The 22,401-nt window shown below is 42.1% G+C and overlaps 1 protein-coding gene across 4 annotated transcripts in view; it reads right to left on the bottom strand.

Annotated features, from left to right (window-relative positions):
- ANKRD26 (ankyrin repeat domain containing 26) overlaps window positions 1–22,401 on the bottom strand; it is an 83,453-nt gene that overhangs the window by 52,289 nt on the left and 8,763 nt on the right. For 3 of the 4 annotated variants that reach the window (XM_060192350.1, XM_060192353.1, XM_060192352.1), the window contains exons 5-15: window positions 20,799–20,869; window positions 20,353–20,389; window positions 17,417–17,486; window positions 15,397–15,457; window positions 14,385–14,572; window positions 10,851–10,965; window positions 10,494–10,555; window positions 5,788–5,872; window positions 837–935; window positions 176–204; window positions 19–91 (exon numbers count right to left, since the gene is read on the bottom strand). In XM_060192350.1, coding sequence (XP_060048333.1) covers window positions 19–91; window positions 176–204; window positions 837–935; window positions 5,788–5,872; window positions 10,494–10,555; window positions 10,851–10,965; window positions 14,385–14,572; window positions 15,397–15,457; window positions 17,417–17,486; window positions 20,353–20,389; window positions 20,799–20,869 — 890 coding nt within the window. The remainder of the gene's footprint in view (window positions 1–18; window positions 92–175; window positions 205–836; window positions 936–5,787; window positions 5,873–10,493; window positions 10,556–10,850; window positions 10,966–14,384; window positions 14,573–15,396; window positions 15,458–17,416; window positions 17,487–20,352; window positions 20,390–20,798; window positions 20,870–22,401) is intronic. The other variant, XM_060192351.1, reaches the window with a different exon arrangement.

Raw genomic sequence — 22,401 nt, 5'->3', positions numbered from 1 at the left:
GTGTGAGGTCATGATTACCTGGTTGGGGTGTCTGTCCACCCTTCGTCTTGGCTGTTTTAGGGGAAGCAGACGCTCTCACTTCAACGAGTGGCTGATTGGATTTGAAACAAGAGGATTAATAAACAGTCTCTTATAATCTGTAATAATAATTCAAGGTAAAAGTGAAAAATATTACCTTCAAGCGAGGATATTGTCGAGGATAATCTAAAAGGCAAATGGGACACATCATCAGTGACATGTAAACCTGAGAGCCAGATGTACAGCTCGTGCAGTTAGGACTGAGGCTGCATCCTCATGCGTGGCATCAGAGATGAATGTGTTAGGCTTGGCTCGCTGGGGTTTTGGTTAGAAAAAGACTGAAATGAGTCCGACAGAGTACGGAAGGAAAAAAAAAAAAAAAACAGGGACGCAGGTTTAACAAAACATGCAATTATGATACCTAAAGTGAGACTGTGCTTCAAATGACTATGGAAGAGAGAGAAATATGCTTATCCCGATGAGAACATGCTTTAACTAGAAGGACAAGGCACGAGAGGGTCCTCCTGAGAGGACAAATGTGAAAGCTGATGGTGAAGGCAGCAACACGTGGTCAGTGCGAGGCATCAGCAAAATTTACACCATTATCCTACAAGTGCTGATCATGTTCGTTAATCTATCTGTCTTAGAATTTAGGAAGTACGTGGTTGGAATGATAGAGCTGAACACATAAATCAACATATGCAATCCAACATTATTCAACACCAATTTCTCATGAGAAGAAATGTCATGAACTCATCAGACTAAAAATACACTTGCAGGATAATAGTCAACAAAAATATTTCTGTTTTGCTTCATACCCATGTGGGCTACTGGAATGCCTACATTTCTGGCATCCTCTAGTTTAGACATCTTAACGCTTCTTGATCCACTCATGCATGAAGGGATATAAAACACATCTAAGAAATAAGGTATAGAAACCATTAGCCCCTTGGTAAGAATGATAAAAGGGGAAAGAAAAAAAAAAGAAAGAAAAGGAAGGAGGTATAATAAGCTTTCAAAATACAATTTTGGTTATGAAAAAACAGAACAATTAAAGAATTATTAGTTGTTTAAAATCCTTTGCATTTTTTATTATCTTTATTTATTTATTTATTGGATAGAGATGGCCAGAAACTGAGAGGGAATGGGGGTGGTAGTGAGGGAGGGAAGAAGAAAGGAAGACAGAGAGAGAAAGAGAGAGACAGAGAGACCTGCAGTACTGTTTCATCACTTGTAAAGCTTTCCCCCTGCAGCTGGGGACCAGGGCATCGAACCAGTCCTTGCACATTGTGACGTGCACGTAACCAGGTGTGCCACCACCCAGCCCCTCCTCTGCATTTTTAAAAATATTTATTTATTAGAGAGAAAGGGGGCTGGGTGGTGGCACACCTGGTTGAGTGCATATGTTACAATGCACAAGGACCCAGGTTCAAACCCCTGGTCCCCATTTGCAGGGAAAAACTTTTCAAGTGGTGAAGAAGGGCTACAAGTATCTCTCTCTGTCTCTCTTCTCCTTCTTTATCTCCCCCTTCCTCTCAATTACTGCCTGTCTCTATCCAATAAATAAAGGTAATTTAAAAAAAAAAAGAGCTTTACCAAAATAAGAAATTAAAAGAGAGGGGCAAGGTGGTGGTGCACCTGGTTGAGTGTGCATGTTCCAATGCACAAGGACCCGGGTTCAAGCCCTCAGTCCCCACCCCTAGGGGGAAGCTTCATGAGTGGTAAAGCAGGGCTGCAGGTGTCTATCTCTCTCCTTCTCTATCATTCCCTTCCCTCTCAATATCTGTCTGTCTCCAACCAATACATAAATAAAGATATTTTTTAAATTAAAAAAAAAGAAAATTAAAAGAGAGAGAAAGAGAGAAGATCAGAGTATCATTCTGGTATAACTGATGCCAGTAATCAAACTTAGGATCTCAGGTATTCAAGTTCAGTGTTCTGCTCATTATACCACCCCTGAAGCCACTAAAATCTTTGCTATTTCAAAATCAATGTACTATTTAAAGTCATAGTTTTAGTCCTTAGGGAGTAAGTTCTTCCTTTGGTTTCCCAAATTAATTTGGTTTGGCATAGCATGTTAATCTTGAAATAATATTTTTTGAATTTATTTTCCCTTTTGTTGCCCTTGTTTTTTATTGTTGTTGTAGTTATTATTGTTTTTTTTTATTGATGTCATCGTTGTTAGATAGGACAGAGAGAAATGGAGAGAGGAGGGGAAGACAGAGAGGGGGAGAGAAAGACAGACACCTACAGACCTGCTTCACCGCTTGTGAAGCGACTCCCCATGCAGGTGGGGAGCCGGGGGCTCGAACCAGAATCCTTAAGCCGGTCCTTGGGCTTCGCGCCACATATGCTTAACCCACTGTGCTACCGCCCAATTCCCAAAAGAATTTTTATGACATAGTGGTCAACAAATTAATTCTGAGAAAAACAGTTAATTGTCATTTTTTAAAAAACAACAGCCAACTCAAACCCATCTTCTTTGACTAATAACAACCATACAACATGTATTTTTGGTGTCTGACAGGTGAAGTGAGTAGATAATGTTTACTCCGACTCTAGCTCTCTGACTTCAGAACTCACTGCAGCAGCAAGGAGCTGATCTTTTTATTATTATTATTATTATTATTATTATTTTTATTTTTATTTTTATTTCCATTTCTTTCTTGGGAGATTAATGTTTTACAGTCGACAGTAAATACAATAGTTTGTACATGCATAACATTTCCCAGTTTTCCACATAACAATACAACCCCCACTAGGCCCTTCTCTGCCATCATGTTCCAGGACCTGAAACCCTCCCCACCACCCACCCCAGAGTCTTTTACTTTGGTGCAATACACCAATTCCAGTCCAAGTTCTGCTTTGTGTTTTCTCTTCTGATCTTGTTTTTTAACTTCTGTCTATGAGTGAGATCACCCCATATTCATCCTTCTGTTTCTGACTTATCTCACTTAACATTTCTTCAAGCTCCATCCAAGATGGAGTGAAGAAGGTGAAATCACCATTTTTAATAGCTGAGTAGTATTCCATAGTGTATATAGACCCCAAGTTAAGGAGCTAATCTTATATTCAGTACAAATGTCTTGAAGTCACCTAAAGGGAGCAGTACAAATGTCTTGAAGTCACCTAAAGGGAGTTCTCTCAAGTTTCGTCATCAACTCCAAAATTACCTAGCTAAAGCCTTTCTTTCTTCCTCCCATCATTCTCCATTCCTTCTATACCACCTCTTTCCTCTTCAAAAGTCCCCTTCAGTGGTCCAGGAGGTGGCGCAGTGGATAGAGTGTTGATCTCTCAAGCATGAGGTCCCGAGTTCAATCTCTGACAGCACATGTACCAGTGTGATGTCTGGTTCTTTCTCTCTCTCCTCCTATCTTCCTCATGAATAAATAAGTAAAATCTTAAAAAAAAAAATTTTTAAGTCCCCTTCAGATTATAACCTTGATTCTTCCTTTTTCCATTCTTTTTTAAAAGATTTTATTTATTTATTCATGAAGATAAGAGGAGAGAGAGAGAGAGAGAGAGTGAGAAAAGACAGAGAGAGAGAGAGAAGAGGAGACACACCAGACATCACTCTGGTACACATGTTGCTAGGGATCGAACTCAGGACCTCACGCTTGAGAATCCAATGCTTTATCCACTGTGCCACCTCCCTCCTGGACCACTCTCCCCTCTTTATATAGATCACCCCCACCATGCAGGTCTTCCTCTCAGGTCAGCAGTACTATCATACACCTGTAATGTCTATTTCTTCATCCTCTTCGTTTCCCTCTGGATATGAACTCACTCAGAAACTGACCCGATGACCACCAACAGTGCCATCACCTGCAATACTGCTAGAAATGCAGAATCCCAGGCCCACTGCTCTGAGTGTGCATTTCTCACATGGCCCACGAGTGAGCTATTAGAAATTGAGAAAGGGTGTTTTGAGTTCACTCCCACACTCTTCTTTTGTCCACCAGGGTTTTTGCTGGGACTTACAGCCTGCATCAATCTACCACAACTGGCAGGTTTTGTGACACAGAGAGAGACAGGAGAGACGCTACGGTACTGTTCCACTACTTGTGAAACTTCCCCTGTGCCTGGGCCCCCATGTGGTGGCCAGGGGCTCTAACTCCTAGCACATGGTAAAGTGTGCACTCTAGTAGCTGAGCTATCTCCCAGCCTGCTGCTTTATGATTTTTTTTAACCTTACTACTCTGAAATCAGTCTCCAGTTCCGTATTCTCACTTCGTCCAAACTGAAACCACATTCAAATTCCTAACTTTCCAATGGCCTTCTCACCAAACTTGTGCTTCTTCAATCTCTCTACAACTGACCCTTCATTTCTTTTTTTTATATTTATTTATTTTCCCTTTGTGTTGCCCTTGTTCTTTTTCATTGTTGTAGTTATTATTGTTGTTGTTGTTGATGATGATGTTGTCATTGTTGGATAGGACAGAGAGAAATGGAGAGAGGAGGAGAAGACAGAGGGGGAGAGAAAGACACCTGCAGACCTGCTTCACCGCCTGTGAAGCGACTCCCCTGCAGGTGGGGAGCCAGGGGCTCAAACCGGGATCCTTACACGGGTCCTTGCACTTTGTGCCATGTGCACTTAACCCACTGTGTTACTGCCCGACTCCCGACCCTTCATTTCTTTCAGTTCTCTTGTCTTGGTCTATATGACACTACCCTGTGAAGTAGTGATCTCTAACAGGACAGTGAGGTGTGTGCATGTGAAGCTGGTCACAGCACAGATGCTTCCTGGGATCCATGGCCGATAAAGTGCAGCTCTGTATCACCAAGCACCTTAATCTGAAAGTCTTTCCAACAATGGGGAAAACAGTAAAAGGGAGGTTTTTGCTTTGCTTCTCTGACAAGCTTTCAAACTGGAAGCTCACTTGATATTCTTCGACCACCATCAACTACATATATGTTCCTCATTTCTTCACGTGTTCCCTGGAATCTCTTCCTTGCTTTGTCCCCACCCCCTTCTCTTTTCCTAAGACATTAACAGTACCTTCAAATCCAACTATAATTTTGCTCCTTTAGCGAGACTTTCAACTCAATCCGCTGCTGACACTCTTCCTCTGGCTGTGAGAAGATACCAGTGTTTATGTTTTAAAGCAACCTTCTGCCAAAGGGCAGTTTACTAAAGTATAGATCTTGCGGGGAGGGGCAGGCTGGTAGTAGCATACCCAGTCGAGGACACACACTGCCGTGTGCAAGGACCTGGGTCAGTCAGAGCTCCCAGGCCCTACCTATGGGGGCGAAGCTTCCCAAGCAGTGAAGCAGAGCTGCACGTGTCTGTCTTTCTCGCTCCCTCTCTATCTCCCCTTAAACTCTCATGTGTCTCTATGAAATAATGAATAAACTTAACACAATTTCTCAAGTGAAATAAATAGTATAGCTCTTGTGGCCCCAAAGGTGGCCACAGTGGATGAAACGTTGGGATTCAAAACATCGGACATGCCAGTGTGATGTTCTGATGGCACTTGTTTGTTTTTGGGGGTTTTTTTAAATTTAATTTTTTAATTACTTTTATTTATTGGATAGAGATAGCGAGAAACTGAGAGGGAAGGGGGGTGACAGAGAGAGGAATAGAGACAGAAAGACACCTGCAACAATGCTTTACCACTCACCCTGCAGGTGGGGACTGGGGTCCTTGCTTATTGTAACATGTGCACTCAACCAGGTGAGCTATCACCCGGCCCCTAGAGTGATGCTCTAGTTCTCTTTCTCATCAGGAGAAGAAAAAAGAACAAAAACAAAAAAAAAAACAGACCTTACCTTCTACTTGTCCATTTTTTCCTCTTTGATCTGCAAGTCCAGATAAATGGTCAACATACTTTTGTGGAAGGCTCTCAGAAATACTCTGAAAATTAATATAAAAATAAATCATAACCTGGGATCCTAAAGAGGGAATCCTTGGATTCCCCCATAGGTAATATGAGCCTAGACCTCTGATAGATCCCTCTCCCATTGCTGGTCACACCAATTGGAAACATTATTACTTTTTTAAATATTTATTTTACTTATTTATTCCCTTTGTTGCCCTTGTTTTATTGTTGTAGTTATTATTGTTGTTATTAATGTTGTCGTTGTTGGATAGGACAGAGAGAAATGGAGAGAGGAGGGGAAGACAGAGGGGGAGAGAAAGATAGACACTGGCAGACCTGCTTCACCACCTGTGAAGCGACTCCCCTGCAGGTGGGGAGCCGGGGGCTCAAACTGGGATCCTTATGCTGGTCCTTGAGCTTTGCGCCATGTGCGCTTAACCCGCTATGCTACCACCTGACTCCCAGGAACATTATTAAAAGCCCTCCTGTGAGCTTCTTCAGGACTGGACCCTCCCTATCAATTAGCAATGGTAAGGACTGCCCCAATATCTGAAGGGAGGCTGGGTCATCCTACTCTACGACTCAAAGAAGACTAGAGTTCAGAAATGAGTGCAGTTCCCAGATCTAACTACAGACTGTGAGCTCAGTCTGACAGGGACTCAGAGGCTGTACCGGCTCCTGTGCCAAATAGGAATAGATATGGCCCCCGGGTTAGATCACTGTGGTAAATAGTAAGTTGCATTTATATATCTTCTTCAAGTTCTGCAAGCAATTTTCTACCCTAATCCTGCTTCCTAGTTCTACTCTCAACTCTGACACCAACTTCCTAGACAGTATTTCTACTTCACCCCCATGTTAGATATTAAGCTCAAACAAAGATGATTGCTCCTAGGGACAGTCCCAAAATAGGCTCCTAGCTTCCTATTACCCTCAGGACCCTACTTTCATCTGCTCTATTCCGACTTTATGGTTCCTGTTTGTGAAATATTTTGTCCTGCTTTCCATCTTGCTGCCTTTTAGCCACCAAGTTCCAGATGCTACTAGGAGTCTATCCTGAATTCCCAGGGCAGATGACCTCACCAATGCTTCCTGGAACCCTACCTCTCCAGAGCCCTACCCCACAAGAGAAAGACAGAAACAGGCTATGGGGTATGGATCAACCTGCCAACACCTATGTCCAGCAGAGAAGCAATTACAGAAGCCATGAATCCCATCGTCTGCACCTCAAAAAAGAATTCTGGTCCGTACTCCTAGAGGGATAAAGAATATCCCCAAAGGGAAGCTTCCAACGGAGGAGATGGGACACAGGACTATGGTGGTAGGAACTGTATGGAATTAACCCCTATTAACAATCTTGTAAATCTATATTAAATCATTAATAAAACATAATAAATAAATAAATAATGAATCCTAGAAAGATTTTGTCATTTTTTTAAATTTTTTATTTAAGAAAGGATTAATTAACAAAACCATAGGGTAGGAGGGGTACAATTCCACACAATTCCCACCACCCAATCTCCATTTCCCACCCCCTCCCCTGATAGCTTTCCCATTCTCTATCCCTCTGGGAGCATAACTTTTTTTTATATTTATTTATTTATTCCCTTTTTTTGCTGCCCTTGTTGTTTTATTGTTGTAGTTATTATTGATGTCATTGTTGTTGGAGAGGACAAAGAGAAATGGAGAGAGGAGGGAAAGACAGAGAGGAGGAGAGAAAGACAGACACCTGCAGACCTGCTTCACTGCCTGTGAAGCGACTCCCCTGCAGGTGGGGAGCCGGGGGTTCAAACCAGGATCCTTAAGCCGGTTCTTGCGCTTTGCGCCACCTGTGCTTAACCCACTGCGCTACCACTCGACTCCTGATTTTGAGTCATTTTTTCAGAAAATGTATGCATTTCTCACTTTAAATGCAGTAAGACTTTTAAAAACCAAGGGGAGCAAGCTCCGCGTTCTACAAGTTGAGGTATTTCTCCAGCTGTCAATTAGACTTTCAAAAATAAGAGAAGCAGGGCTCCGTAGGTAAGAGTATACGTTTAACCAGCACTGGCACCACATGGGAGAATCATGGACAAAACCAAAGGGGATGCCACGGATGGAAAAGTGGTTCTTTGGTGTCTCTGCCATTCCTCTCTCCCTTAGTTCTCTTTCTCTCTGAATACAGAGAAAAAAAAAAAAATTGGGGCCAGGGAGGCCACTAGGTGGTGATGGTGTGCATGTATGAGGCTCCTGGTTAATTCCCCAGAGGAGCATAAACAGAGAAAGAAGCAAACACCGAAGTCAAAACATTTACAAACCAATTTTACTGATTTGCTATTGGTTTAGAACATTAACAACTTTTGAGAATACAGTTTCTGTGTCCCAGGAAGAACTGATGGCTGAGGCACTGGTCTCTCAAATACGAGGCTCCAAGTCTGATACCTGGCATCGCATGTGCCAGAGTGATGCCCTGATTCCTCTTTCACCAACTCCTCCTCTCTTTCCTTAATAAATAAGTCTTAGGGGAGAGAGAGAGAATTGCTTCACACTTCTGTGTGCATCACCATTCTAGTTCCCAGTGTTCTAGGGTGATGATCACTCTACCCCAAATCTGCACCCATTTCTCACACCCCCTTTCTTTCTCCTTCTGATAATTCCATATTAAAAACCAAGACACTAGGCTGGGGAGACAGCACAAAGGTTCTGTAATTAATGTCTGAGACTCTGAGGGCCCAGGTTCAGTCCCCAGCATCACCAGCCAGAGCTGAGCAATGCTCTGGTCTCTCTGTATCTCTCATTAAAATAAAAAAAACTCAAAACAATTAATTTTTGGTCATCACTGGGGCTTCAGTGCTTCAATGTAAGCTGTTTCAGACAGACAGAGGGAGAGAGCACAGAGAGCAGGAGATGAGGGCACTGAAGCTTCCCTCAGAATGGTAGGTCATGGCCATGACAAGCAAGCAGCTTCCATCTTGCTGGCCTCAAAACCATTTTACTTTATTACTTTTAAATTATTTTGCTTACTTATTGAAGAGAAAGAGAAATTGAGAGATTGAGAGGGAGACAGAAAGAGAAAGTGTGGGGGGGGGGCTGCAGTATGGTTTCACCATTCATGACACTTTTACCTTGCAGGTGGAGGCTGGGGGCTTGAACCTGGGTCCTTGCACATGGTAACATGTATGAGCTAATGGGTGTGCCACCACTCAACTTCCCCAACTGGGGAGATGGCAGAGTGGTTTTGCAAAAAGATTTTCATACCTGAAGCTTTAAATTCCCAGGTTCAATCTTCAGCACTGCCCAAAGGCAGAACTGACCAGTTCCCTGGTAAAAATAAATGAAGTAAAAAAAAAATTATAGAAATGAATTCATTTAGGTAAAAGGGGCCATGATAGAATATAAATATATTCACACCCCCTGGGTCAGGTGGATGGCTATAAATATCTACAGATTTTTTTCAAGAATGGGAGATACTCACTGCCCTAATCCAACTTTCTAGCCCTTTTCTCTACTCTGACACCATTTTTTTCTCAGACAATATTTATATCCAACTTCAAGCTAGCTATCAAACTCAAGCAAAACTATCATAACTGTGTGCCTCCAGGGACCAGCCTAAGGTGGACTTTCTAGCTTTCTTCTACTTTAAGATCCTTAATCTCATCTGCTCTATCCCTATCTTTTGGTTCCTATTCATTAACTATTTTGTCTCAATTTACATCCTGCCATCTTCCAGACACCAATCTGCAGATGCTACCATGAAGCCATCCTGACTTCTCTGGGCAGAGGACCTCACCAGTATGTCCTGGAACCTCGCCTCTCCAGAGCTCTGGCCCACTGGGGAAGGACAGAAACAGGCTGGGGGTATGGGTGGACTGGCCAATGCCCACGTCCAGCAGAGAAGCAATTATAGTAGCCAGAACTCCTACCCTTTGCATCCCAAAAACAACCTTGATCCATACTTCCAGCGGGGAAGAAGTGATAGGAGGAAGAAGGTAAGAGGGCTCTGAACTCCAGCTTCATCAGCACCCAGAGAGAGAGGAGGAAAAGGAGAGGGACATATGGAGGTAGTAATGTTGTCATGAGTGGCTCAGAAGGGAAGAGAGGATTGGATCAGGAAGAACAATGGGGCCATTATGTGTAAATGTGGACAGACAGTTGTAGAGATGACGGCTATCCCATGTGGTGGCTTGCAGTGGGGTGACTGAAGATTCAGGACCCTGTTGGTGGGACTGGAGTGGATTTATACCCCTGTTGACATGTAATCTTATAAATAAATATTAAGTAACTAATAAAATTATTAAAAAATAATTTTCTTTGATAAATTTTTTAAAATTATTAACACATGGGGAGAGGGGAGGAATGAACATGCCAGCTAGACCATCACTCTGACACATGCAATTCCTGGAATAAAACTTAGGATCTCGTGCTATTAAATTCAATGTTCCAGCCTCTGTACCACCTCTGGAGTTTTTGGAAAATCTTACTGATATATATTTATTGAGAGAGAGAGAGAGAGAGAGAGACCCAGAAGATTGTTCTGGCATATGCAGTGCTGGGGTTTATTCTCTGGATCTCACATTTACAAGTTCTGTGCTCCACTGCTAGGCTACTTCAGAACACGTAATGTATTTTAAAACAGTAATAGTTGGGGACTCAAACAATAAAAACAACTAAAGACAGTACCTCAGAATCCCAAGGTGATTCTATATCTTCTTCTTCTCCTAATCCTAGTGCTGACATCATATCTATAAAATGCAGTCACAGACACATTAGTGAGCACATATGTAACTAAGAATTTTAAATATACATACAAGTATGTCCCCACTCATGAACAGTTCAATAAAATGTAAGTAATAGTAGATATGAATTCCAGACAATTGAGGCATTCACAAGGAAACCACTGGGAATAGCTGGGCTACTTATGAAGCAAGATAGCAAAAGAAAATCTTCAAAGAAATGGATATTGCATTTGGATTCACACACTTTAGATTTGCTTATATCATTTGAACACACAAAAATCATCCCTTTTCACTAACTTACCACTTCTATTTTTGTGAGGGCCATCAACAGAAGTCAAGTGGTTAGTATTAACTTGTTCTTGTCGAGTACTTTTAATAATATCAGTATCATTTTCTTCTTTTCCAACTGCTTCTTCCTGTAAAAACAAAACAAAAACCCAACTATGGAAAGTATTCATAAACGGCTCACTTAACCAGCCAATGAGCAAACAAGGGTTTACTGTGACTGTCACCAAAACTAGGGCCAGTAGGTAGCACACCTAGTTAAGCACACATATTGCAGTGCACAAGGATCCAGGTTCAATCCCCTGGTTCCCCACCTGCTGGGGGAAAGCTTCACAAATGTAGAAGTAGGGCTGCCGGTGTCTTTCTGTCTCTCTCCCTCCCTATCATCCCTTTCCCTCTCAATTTCTCTCTGTCCCCCACTCAATAATAAATCAATAAAAAATATAAATATAATAAAAAAAAAAGGCAAATCCTGCCCTGTAGTCTCATAGAGGTAAGTAACAAAAAAGAAGAAAGTGTTATTCACTAGTTCTACAAATGAAGTGAACAAGATACAAGAAGGGCACAAAGAGTCAACACGTGGCTATACCTGAGCAGAGTAAGAAATGCAGTGAAGACAGGGCTTTAAAATACCTGGAAAGTGCAAAGGGAGCTTCTGTAGGCCATGTGTGCAGAAAGGACGAGGCTGAGACAATACAGTGAATGAGGACAATACAGTGAATGAGGACAATACAGTGAATGAGGACACCCACACAATGTGGCCACACGGGGACACAGTTACTGGGATTGAGATAGAGACAGAAACCAAAAGAAGCAGGGCTGGGGAGAAAGCATAATAGTTTTTGGCAAAAAACTTTCATGGCTGAGGCTCTGAGGTCCCAGGTTCAACCCCCAGCACCATCAAAAGACAGAGTTGAGCAGTGCCTTGGTCTCTCTGTCTTTCCCTGTGTATCTCGCTCTCTCATTAAAATAAAATAAGTGGGAGTCGGGCTGTAGCGCAGCGGGTTAAGCGCAGGTGGCGCTAAGCTCAAGGACCGGCGTCAGGATCCCGGTTCGAACCCCCGGCTCCCCACCTGCAGGCAGGTCCCTTCACAGGCGGTGAAGCAGGTCTGCAGGTGTCTGTCTTTCTTCTTTTTTTTTTTTTTTAATATTTATTTTATTTATTTATTCCCTTTTGTTGCCCTTGTTGTTTTATTGTTGTAGTTATTATTGTTGTTGTCGTTGTTGGATAGGACAGAGAGAAATGGAGAGAGGAGGGGAAGACAGAGAGGGGGAGAGAAAGACAGACACCTGCAGACCTGCTTCACCTCCTGTGAAGCGACTCCGCTGCAGGTGGGGAGCCGGGGTTCGAACCGGGATCCTTATGCCGGTCCTTGTGCTTTGCGCCACCTGCGCTTAACCCGCTGCGCTACAGCCCGACTCCCAGGTGTCTGTCTTTCTCTCCCCCTCTCTGTCTTCCCCTCCTCTCTCCATTTCTCTCTGTCCTATCCAACAACAACGACATCAATAATAACTACAACAATAAAACAAGGGCAACAAAAGGGAATAAATAAATAAAATTTAAAAAAATAAAAAATAAAAAATAAATTAAATAAGTAAAACATTTAAAAAGGAAGAAAAAGTCATGAGGCATTGTGATGATAGATAGATAGATAGATAGATAGATAGATAGATAGATAGATAGATAGAGGGGCTGGGTGGTAGCGCACTGGGTTAAGAGCACATAGTACAAAGCCTAAGGACCCGCACAAGGATCCCAGTTCAAGCCCCCAGCTCCTCACCTGCAGGGGTTCGCTTCACAAGTGGAGAAGCAGTATATAGGTGTCTGTCTCTCTCCTCTCTCTGTCTTCCTCTCCCCTCTCAATTTCTTTCTGTCTTAGCTAAAAAATGAGAAAACATGGCCACCCCAGTGATAACCCTGGAGGATATATATTATATAATTATGTGTATACACACACACACATATATATATTTACAAAAAAAAAGATAAAAAGATAAAAAAGATAGATAAGAAACCTAGAGAATCAGAGACAAACCAAGCCAGGCATCATGCCAGAATATGAACTTTCCCCTCCAAGTAACAGGGAGCCAAAAAATAAGCAGAGGAGTTCACATCACCACAGATATATTTTTAATCCCTTTATCAGCACTGCAGAGAAAAGGAGAGTGGAAGGAAAAAGTATATTTCAAAATACAGGTGAGAATGTGGATTATGTTCGTCCGGGAGGTGGTGTAGTGGATAAAGCACTGGACTCTCAGTGTGAGGTCCTGAGTTGAATCCCTGGCAGCACATGTACCAGAGTGATAGCTGGCTCTCTCTCTCTCTCTCTCCTCCTATCTTCCTCATGAATAAATAAACTTTAGTAGTCTGGGAGGTGGCGCAGTGGTAAAGCTTTGGACTCTCAAGCATGAGGTCCCGAGTTTGATCCCCAGCAGCACATGTGCCAGAATGATGTTGTCTGGTTCTGTCTCTCTCCTCCTATCTTTCTCATAAATAAATAAAATCTTTAAAAAATATATTAAAAATAAATAAATAAATCTTTTTTAAAAAGTAAATTATGGTAATAAGGTATGAAAACGATATGTAGACAGAAAATATTGAACTTGCTGATAACTGGATGTGGTGAATTTTAAGGAAGTTTGGAGTTCAGGGTTGTCCCTGCTTCTCTGCTCGATGGTGCTATTGACTAAAATGGGAAAATGTAACAGAGAAAAGATTGGGATAATAGTATATTAAATCTGAAATCCCCTGAGGATTTAGCCTGCCTGTATCTCTCTCTCATTATTAAACTTGTTTTATTTAAATATTTTATTTATTCATTTATCTGAGAGAGAGAGAATACAGATAGAAAGAAACAGAACACGAGACCAGAGCACTGCTCAGCTACAGCTTACAGTGGTGCTGGGGATTAAACCTGGGATTTCAAAGCCTCAGGCTTGAAAGGCTTTTTGTATAACCACTATGCTGTCTCCCCAGCCCTAGACTTGTCTTCTGTTATGATCTTGATGACTTCCATTTTTATTCTATAATTCGTGAATATAAGGATCAGAGGATAGTATGTCAAGCAGCATGGGAACAGCAGTTTAAGAAATAATTTTAAGGGGGCTAGGTGGTGGCACACTTGGCAACGCAGACATGTTACAATGAGCAATAACCTAGGGTCAAAACCTTGATCCCGACCTGCAGGGGGAAAGCCTCACGAGTGGTGAATGAGTACTACAGGTGTCTATCTATCTATCTTCCTCTTTCTTTATTTATATTTTTATTATCTTTGTTTATAGGACAGAGACAGCCAGAAATTGAGAGGGTAGAGGGAGAGAGACAGAGAGACACCTGCAGCCCTGCTTCACCACTCGCAAAGCTTTCCCCCTGCAGGTGGGGACCGGGGGCTTGAACCTGGGTCCTTGTATAGTGTAATATGTGCGCTCAACCAGGTGCACCACCACCTGGCCCCCTCTATCTCCCTCTTTCTATTCAAATTCTCAGTCTATTAAATAATAAATATTTAAAATAATGATAATTTTAAAAGTAGCTTTAAAAAACACTTACTTTGGTAAGACCCAGAGTTGCTGAAGACTTGAGAGGCTTGAGAAGAGGCTCAGTTGGTGGAAAAGCAGGATAAGAGAAGTCCTGGACTTTGGGCGGGCTTTCAACCACATCTTCATTTTCACTATCAGAATTGCTGTCTTCAAATAAGGCTCTATTTTCTGGGCTCACGACGCCACTTTTTGCTTCAACTATAATAAAAACAAAGAATACTTAAAATATCTGTTGGTTTTGTTTGTTTTTACTGATTTAATAGTGATTCACAAAACTATTATTGTTATTATTTATATATGATTTTTTTAAATTTCTTTATTGGAGGAGTCATGGTTTACAGTCAACAGTAAAATACAATAGTTTGTACATGTATAATATTTCCCAGTTTTCCATGTAACAATTCAGCCCCCACTAGGTCCTCCTCTGCCATCAGGTTCTAGGACCTGAACCCTACCCCCAGCCACCTTAGAGTCTTTGACTTTGGTGCAATACACCAACTCCAGTCCAAGTTCTGCTTAGAGTTTTTCCTTCTGATCTTGTTACTCAACTCTGTCTATATGTGAGATCAGGCTATATTTACCCTTTTGTTTCTGACTTATCTCACTTTACATGATCCTTTCAAGTTCCATCCAAGATGGGGATTCACAAAACTATAGGGCAATAGGGTATAACTCCACACCATTCCCACCACCAGAGTTCTGTTCTTATCCCCCTCCAGCAGAAAATGCCATAGTTCTCCCAAGGTCACAGGTAGGAATTGACGATATGCATTTACTATATATACATACATACATATATATGTCAAATTTATTTTATGGTCCTGCCTTCACTTCCTTTCCAACTCACACCTACACCTATTATTACTTCTGAGCATCCTTCCTTTTCCTCTTCCCTCACAGATAAGAGAAACAGTGCCTGGTTTCCTCTGGTGTTTTCTACATGTTCTTCTCTTTCAGTGATGAATACTTGTAGTTTTAAATTAGTGAATAACATGAAAATGTACAGTCTTCAAATAGCTTACTGTTTTTCTTGGATAGCTGAGCAGCAGTCATTAGCTTTGCTAAGTGTGGTTTCGGGACAGTCTAGAAAAAAATAATAAGGGCTTTGAGAATGAATACCACCTTTGGGTGGGGCCAGGAAGGCAGCAGATGGACAGCCTATATTTACTCCCTCCCATGGGCACAGCAAAGCTAAACTCGAATGTGGGTCAACCTGCACAGAAACAGATCTGAAACTTGGACAAACAAGCTTCCAAAGCAAGAGATCAAAGAACTGCAACAGGGCTCCGGAGCTAGCTCTCCCCACAGAGCACACAACTTTACCCCAACAAGGACCTGGGTTCAAGTCTGTGGCCACCATGTAGGAACATCTACAGAGAAGGTCCACAAGTAGCAGCAAGCTTTGTTGTGGTGTCTATCGTTCTGTCTGTCACCCTCTACCTTATGAAAAATAAAAATAAAAAGTAAAAAGAGTCCACCAGGAGTGATGTGAAGACCAGAGAAAACCCTAGTGGGGAAAAAAATAGCATTAAAGTATATTCTTTAAGTATACAGAATAAAATTGAGACACAGAGTAGGAAAGAGTGAAACAGGAGAGACACCTGTAGCACTGCCCTACCACTAATGAAGTTTCCCCTATATAGTGGGGACCAGGGCCTTGAACCAAGGTCCTTGTGCAGGGTAATGTGTGCACTCTACCCACTGGGCCAAAATTTACATAGATTTATTTATTTATTTTTTTAAAGTTAAAGGGGCTGGATGGTAACACAGCTGGTTGAGCAAATTGTGACAGTGCAAGAACCCAGGTTAGAGGCCCCAATCCCTACCTGCAGGGGGAAAGCTTTGTAAGTGGTGAAGCAGGGTGTAGGTGTCTCTCTGTCCCTCTCCTCTCTATAAACCCCTTCCCATTTGATTTCTGGCTGTCTCTATCCTATAAATAAATAAAGATAGTGAAAAATAAAAGAGATAATAAAAAATAATTTTTAAAAATTTTATTATTTTTCCATTTGATAGGACAGAAAAATCGAGAGGCAAGAGGAGACAGAGATAGACAGACAGACAGATAGACATGTAGCACCACTTCTGAAGCTTCCCCCTTGTAAGTGGGAACCAGGGGCTTGAACCTGGTTCCCTGCACATGATAACACATGCTCAACCAAGTAAGCCACTGCCTGGTCCCTTCCAATTAACTTTTCTTAATCTTGACTGGTTCTTTGTTGTTGTTTTGTTTTTTATTAAGGACAGACTGCCACTGCCATTGCCATGCCTCATTTGGATGTATCTGCAGTCTTGGAAGCCTGTCTACCCTATATTCTCCTACACAAGGACCTTGAGAGCTTGTTTGGAGGTCCTAGCAGAGGAGCGCAGCTACTCGGATTCCCTCGACCGTCTCTATTCAGGGAAGGTCGTCCTCTTCGACCAAGCCTGCAGCTTTGAAAGGGACACACCTGGAATGGTGAGGGAGGAAGGGGACACCAGCCTACCCAGCCAGATCAGCCGAATCAACCATGGTGACCAATGGGGTGACAGATGTCACAGCCAGATCACCCTCACATCCAATCTTGAGTTTTCTTTTTTAATTTTTTTTTATATTTATTGATTTTCCCTTTTGTTGCCCTTGTTGTTTTTTTTTTAATTTGTTGTTGTAACTGTTATTGTTACTGATGTAGTCATTGTTAGACAGAACAGAGAGAAATGGAGAGAGGAGGGGAAGACAGAGAGGAGGAGAGAAAGATAGACACCTATAGATCTACTTCACTGCCTGTGAAGCGACTCCCCTGCAGGTGGGTAGCCGGGGGCTTAAACCAGGATCCTTATGCCGGTCCTTGTGCTTTGCGCCATGTGCGCTTAACCCACTGCACTACTGCCCGACTCCCCAATCTTGAGTTTTCTTAATAATATTCTTACAACCTACAGACAAACTTTCCTCTAAGGTTATTTTATTAAGCAAAATAATGCAATGGATACCTCCTATCTCCCCCTAGAAGAGATTCACTGAAATGTGCAAAGCAGAAAAATTAATGTCACTAGAGACTACTTTACCTTCGTTTCAAATTCAAAGTCATCATCTGATGTAGGCCATGAATCATCAATGTCAGGCTTGTTGGAAAGTCTTTAGAGATAAAATGGAAAACAAGAATGAGTACTTTCATTTCTACATTAAAAATATTAAGTGAGGGGACAGGTGGGGTTAAACCTGGTTAAACGCACATATTACAGAACTCAAGGTCCTGGGTTCAAGCCCCTGGCTCCCACTTGCAGGGTGGAAGTTTCACAAGTGTTGAAGCAGGGTTGCAGGTGTCTCTCTTGCTCTCTCCCTCCCTACTGCTCCCTCCCCTCTCAATTTATTTCTCTGTCTCTATTCAATAATAAAATAGAAATTATATATATATATATATATATTAAATGAAAGATCAGCTTCTCACATCCCACCCCAACCCCACCAAAGTTTCAAAAGTTAACTGTAAAAACCAGCTGGTGTTTGACATGACATTTATTACCTCAACTGGAACAAACCTGATAACCTAAGACAAAATAGAAACTATTGTTGGGCTAGGAGGTGACTGGGTAGAGTCTGTACTTTCCAGGTGTGACACCCTGAGTTCAGTCCCTGGCACCATGTGACAGAACCAAAGGCGGTATCAAGTACCGAAGCAGGGGGGTGGCAAGATAGCTCACCAAAGAGGGTGCCTGCTTTGCCATATACGTGACCCAGGTTCGAGCCAGGTCTCCAGAGAACTGGGGAGAAACTTCAGAGCTGTGGTGTTCGTTCCTTCCCTCCTTCTTTCTTTCTAGCTAAAAAGTTGGCCCGAGAGCAGTGAAGCCTTGACAGTGACAACAACAACAAGAGCAGCAAGAAAGTAGAGATATATGAACGGTGGAACAGAGCCTTGGCTTCTCTCCCTCTCTCTAAAAATCTCGAGTAAAATTTGGGCCAAGCAGCTGGTTTCGTGCAATGTGTAGTAGGAGCGAGGGCTGGGGGAGTGGGAATTGTAGCATAGCTGACTGAGATCTGGCCTAACATTTTGCTGGTAAAAGCAAGTTATCTACCATGTGCAAGGACCTGCGTTTGAGCCTCTGCTCCCTATCTGCAAGGGGGACATTTCATAAGTGGCTAAGCAGGTCTGCAGGTGTCTCTTTGTCTCTCCTCTATCTCCCCCCTCCTCTCTCCATTTCTCTCTGTCCTAGCCACCAATATAAAAAGGAAAAGAAGAAAAAAAAAAGGAAAATAGCCACTAGGTCATGGGCACCAGCGATTAGCCTGGTGGCCATAAAAAAACAAGGGGCCAAGTGATAGCACACAAGGTTAAGCGCACATACTAAGAAGTGCAAGGACCTGTGCAAGGATCCTGGTTCAAGCCCCGGGTTTCCCCAACTGCACGGGGGTCACTTCACAAATGGTGAAGCAGGTCTGCAAGTGTCTGTCTTTCACCCCTGCCCCCACTCTCTATCTCCCCCTCCTCTCTCAAGTTCTCTCTGTCCTATCCAATAAAAAATGGGGAAAAAAAAAAAAAAAGGCCACCAGGAATAGTGGATTTGTAGTGCTAGCACTAAGCCATAGCAATGACCCTGGAGGCAAAACAAAACAATACAAAAAAAAAAAGTTCTTAGCTACTACTACAACTATTAGACATTTTAGGACAAATACTTGGCTTAGCTGGGTTTTTAGACAAATTCCATGACAAAGTTAACACACACAACTCAATTCTTCGAGTTGCTATGTTTTGGATCTGTATTTTGTGCCGGTGCTGCCAATACTTGCAAAGTATAAGCAAAAGGATAAAAGAATGCCCATGGCAACCAGGCCAGCTGACAGTCAACTCATGAGTCAGCTCCTTGGTAACTATCGTCAATCTCCCTGAACCACAGAGGCTTAATTAGTTTAAAAAAGAAAGAAAGAAAGAAAGAAAGAAAGAAAGAAAGGGAAAGGAAAGAAGGAAGGAAGGAAGGAAGGAAGAGAAAGGAAGAGAAAGGAAGAGAAAGGAAGAGAAAGGAAGAAAGGAAGAAAGGAAGAAAGGAAGAAAGGAAGAAAGGAAGAAAGGAAGAAAGGAAGAAAGGAAGAAAGGAAGAAAGAAAGAAAGAAAGAAAGAAAGAAAGAAAGAAAGAAAGAAAGAAAGAAAGAAAGAAAGAAAAAAAAAAGGTGAGCTCTTAACAACAGAGCAACTCTATGGGAGCTGGGCGGTGGTGCAGCGGGTTAAGTGCACATGGCCCGAAGCGCAAGGATCGGCATAATGATCCCAGTTCGAGCCCCCGGCTCCTCACCTGCAGGGGAGTCGCTTCACAAGCGGTGAAGCAGGTCTGCAGGTGTCTGTCTTTCTCTTCCCCCTCTCTGTCTTCCCTTCCTCTCTCCATGTCTCTCTGTCCTATGGAACAACGACAGTAATAACAACGACGATGATAAACAAGGGCAACAAAAGGGAAAAAAAATATTTAAAAAAAAAACACAAAGGAAAACAACAGAGCAACTCTGACAGTATTATACTGACTACAGGAGGTAGCAAATGCTAATAAGCACATAATACAGAGCCTCATCCATAAGAAAACACTCAAAAAGGCTAGCTTCTCTTCCCCATATCCCCACCATTAAGCTGTGTTTCTCTAAGACCCATAAAATCCTACCTGCTTGGGGATCAGGCGGTGGCGCATTGGGTTAAGCGCATGTGGCGCAAAGCGCAAGGACCGGTGTAAGGATCCCAGTTCGAGCCCCCGGCTCCCCACCTGCAGGGGAGTCGCTTCACAGGCGGTGAAGCAGGTCTGCAGGTGTCTGTCTTTCTCTCCCCCCCTCTGTCTTCCCCTCCTCTCTCCATTTCTCTCTGTCCTATCTAACAACATCAACAATGGCAATAATAATAACCACAACGAGGCTACAACAACAAGGGCAACAAAAGGGGGGAAAATGGCCTCCAGGAGCGGTGGATTCATGGTGCAGGCACTGAGCCCAGCAATAACCCTGGAGGAAAAAAAAATAATAATCCTACCTGCTTAAAGAGTCCTCCTCAGACTTCTCATAGGCTTCTAAAAAAAAGTAAGTCAAATACATTTTGTCAAATCACCAACAGAAAAATACAGAATGTAGTTAACGTATAAAACTGATGGTCTGCAGAAAAGTATTCATTCTCTGGGGTCCACACCTAGAGACTATATAAGAGTGCACATTAACTGTCATATCGGAGATCATGAAAAACTTACACTCTCTCCTTTACATTTACCTACCATAAAATAGGTACTTATCAAAAATTGTTACTTACAAGTGAACTCCTGTGTTTTGGATCTATATTCTGGAAAAGTTAAGGAAAAGGACACACACATGTACAATTTCTGTGTGTTTGTGTTTCATTGCTCTTTCATTACCAAGGCTTCCTTATTGTTACCTTGTTTACCTAACGCCTGACTCTAAAGATGAATTCACAGTTTGAATTCTGACCTTGATTGCTGTTCTGAGAAGAATTTATAGATTTCTTTTCTTCTTTATATTCAGAGACCAGCTGGCGATGACTTTGCACAAAAAAAAAAAAAAAGGTAAGAAGTAATATTATTATTTTAATACACATAACGAGGAACATTTAAATTCTTTTTTTGGAACATTTAAATTCTTTTTTTAAAAATTTATTTCTTTATTGGGGAATTAATGTTTTACATTCAACGGTAAATACAATAGTTTGTACATGCATAACATTCCCCAGTTTCCCATTTAACAATACAACCCCCACTATGTCATTTATCATCCTTCATGGACCTGTATTCTCCCCACCCACCCACCCACCCCAGAGTCTTTTACTTGGGTGCAATATGCCAATTCCATTTCAGGTTCTACTTGTGTTTTCTTTTCTGATCTTGTTTTTCAACTTCTGCCTGAGAGTGAGATCATCCCATATTCATCCTTCTGTTTGAAGGATCCCTTTTGTTTAAGAGTTATTTCAGACCACAAAGATAACATCCAAACTAATTCTATCAGATACAGGAAATGTGTACATCTTATAAACTTTCTATTCAACAGGCAATTTGGAGAAGAGTACGGTACAGCAGTCTGAACACAGGCAACAGAGCTCACTGAGGCAACCGGCCTCAGCCTCGCATAACGGGAACTCTCTGGAACACAGAAGTTCCAGCTCTATAACCATTAGCAGGGCTGGGTGATGGCGCACCTGGTTGACTGCATGTTACAGTGCACAAGGATTCAGGTTCGAGCCCTTGGTCCCCACCTTCAGGGGGAAAGCTTCACCAGTGGTGAAGCAGGGCTGCAGGTGTCTCTCTGTCTCTCTCCCTACCATCCTCTTCCCTCTTGATTTCTGGCTATATCTGTCTAATAAATAAATAAATAGAATAAAAAAATTTAAGTTACCATTAGCTACTTGTCATTGGGCTAATCACTTCTGTTCAGTTCAAAGTCTCCATAAAAACAGAGATCTAACTACGTTACTCCATCAGGCTTAATAAAGGGAATACACCTGCAGGCTGAAGGTCATGCAGTAGGCAGAGCACTGGACTTGCAAATATGAGACCCTGAGTTTGCCACCTATGCCAGAGGGATGTTCTGGTTCTCTCTCATGATTAAAAAAAATAATAATAAAATAAAAAAGATAAGGGAGTCAGGCGATAGCGCAGTGGGTTAAGGACAGTGGTGCAAAGCGCAAGGACCACATAAGGATCCCGGTTTGAGCCCCCGGCTCCCCACCTGCACGGGAGTCACATTGCAAGCGGTGAAGCAGGTCTGCGGGTGTCTGTCTTTCTCTCCCCCTCTCTGTCTTCCCCTCCTCTCTCCATTTCTCTCTGTCCTATCCAACAACAATGATGATATCAATAACTACAACAATAAAACAAGGGCAACAAAAGGAATAAATATTTAAAACTATATATATAAATTTAAAAAAAGATAAACATCTTTGCCACCCCCCACCTCTACACTGCAAAAAAAGTGCTCAGAGAAATAGTGAAGCAATGGAATAATTTGAACTTGACCTTTTCAGTTGGAACTATTTTGGAATTCTACATAAAACTCAATGTGTATTTATCCAGAGGTTTTGACA

This window comes from Erinaceus europaeus, chromosome 6 (genome assembly GCF_950295315.1).
Source record: "Erinaceus europaeus chromosome 6, mEriEur2.1, whole genome shotgun sequence".
Classification (NCBI taxonomy): Eukaryota; Metazoa; Chordata; class Mammalia; order Eulipotyphla; family Erinaceidae; genus Erinaceus; species Erinaceus europaeus.
Note: the sequence above shows the minus strand (reverse complement) of the source record. Positions and strands in the feature narration are given on the sequence as shown.